General features: G+C 63.5%; 1 protein-coding gene across 1 annotated transcript in view; it reads left to right on the top strand.

Moving 5' to 3' along the window:
- Positions 1-877: 877 nt before the first annotated feature.
- CRMP1 (collapsin response mediator protein 1) overlaps positions 878-1,364 on the top strand; it is a 50,548-nt gene continuing 50,061 nt past the window's right edge. The window contains exon 1 of the mRNA XM_085309586.1: positions 878-1,329. Within this exon, the coding sequence (XP_085165712.1) occupies positions 958-1,329 (372 nt within the window). The 5' untranslated portion in view covers positions 878-957. The remainder of the gene's footprint in view (positions 1,330-1,364) is intronic.

The raw sequence follows: 1,364 nt of genomic DNA, 5'->3' as shown, positions 1-1,364 counted from the left end.
GGCGCAGCGGGGTCGACCCCCCCCCTTCCTCCACCGCAACCTCCCCCGGGCACCAGCTGCCGCAGCTCGGCACGCACGGCAGGGAGAGGGCAGCGCCAGCAGCCCGTGCCCCGGGGCCTGGCTCTGCCTCTGCGCCCCTCGGCTGGGGCGGCCCCGGCGGGGGGAGCTGGCGGGCCCCGAGCCCCCCACCCCTCCCCGCCGGCTGTGCCCCCCTGCCCGGGCAGCGCTGGCCGCCGAGCCGCCGGTGGCCCCTCCGCAGCCCCCCGCTGCGCAGGGAGGTTGGGGGGGGGAGTGTGAGTGTGCGAAGTGGGAGTAACTCCATTCGGATCGCTCGGGGGGAGATTTGGGTGTCTTTATTTGTTTCCTTTTTCCTTCTTCCGTTTTCTTTTCCTTTCCTTCCCCCGAAGGCACGTAGCAGCAGGTGACGGGCGGTCTCCCCGGCGGGTCCGCCAGGAAGGACCCTGCGCGCACGGGCTGCGTGTGCAGGCGAGGGGCTCCCTCCTCCCCTCCCTCCCGCCCCCGGCTCATTCTTTATACCGGGAGAGCGTGTGCACTGCGGTCCTTGCTCTGGGAATTGCTGCTGCTCTTCCCATTCGTCAAGGGCTTTCCAATCACCTGCCACTGCCACCCTCTTCTCTCCTCTCTTTGTACTTTATTTTCACGTGCTTTTTACTAACACAGCTATTTTTAAATTCCGCTTGGATTTATTTCTTTCTCTTTCTTGTTTCTTTTTTTTTCTTTTTTTTTTCATTGCAGGGGGTGGATGGGGGGAGGGAGGTTAACGTTTGCATCTCCCTAAGGGAAAGATCCTACCAGCCAACCCAGCTCCGCCACTGCTGCATCCATCCATTCATTTTTATGGTCACTAGCAGCCTATCCCGGTAGTGGAAGGTGCAGAGAAGAGGGAGGCAGAAAGAGAGAGAGAGCGGGAGGGAGGGAGAGACCCGGACAGCGAGAATGGCCGAGAGAAAGAGGAACTGGAATAAAGAAGATGACCTGCCTGTATATCTGGCCAGGCCGGGTACGACAGCCCAGACGCCGCGGCAGAAATACGGGGGGATGTTCGCCTCTGTGGAGGGGGCCTACGAGAACAAAACCATCGACTTCGACGCCTACAGCGTGGGGAAGAAGGGGTCCCGGACCCCGCGGAGCGGCAGCCGGCACGACATGCTGGACGGAGGGGACAATTACAGCGAGACCGCCAGCGACATCAGCGAGGTCTCCGGCTCCGTGATCAGCTCCCCGGGGGACCGGGAGGACAAGACCCCGGGCGTGGAGATCCGCTACCCCATGGGGAAGGAGCTGCTGCAGGGTCCCGACAACGGGCAGGTACGAGGGGCTGCGGGCGCGCCGGGGGGTCCCCG

The sequence above is a fragment of the Rhea americana genome, unplaced genomic scaffold (assembly GCF_003343005.1).
Source record: "Rhea americana isolate MKP2758 unplaced genomic scaffold, rheAme1 scaffold_30, whole genome shotgun sequence".
Lineage (NCBI taxonomy): Eukaryota > Metazoa > Chordata > Aves > Rheiformes > Rheidae > Rhea > Rhea americana.
Note: the sequence above shows the minus strand (reverse complement) of the source record. Positions and strands in the feature narration are given on the sequence as shown.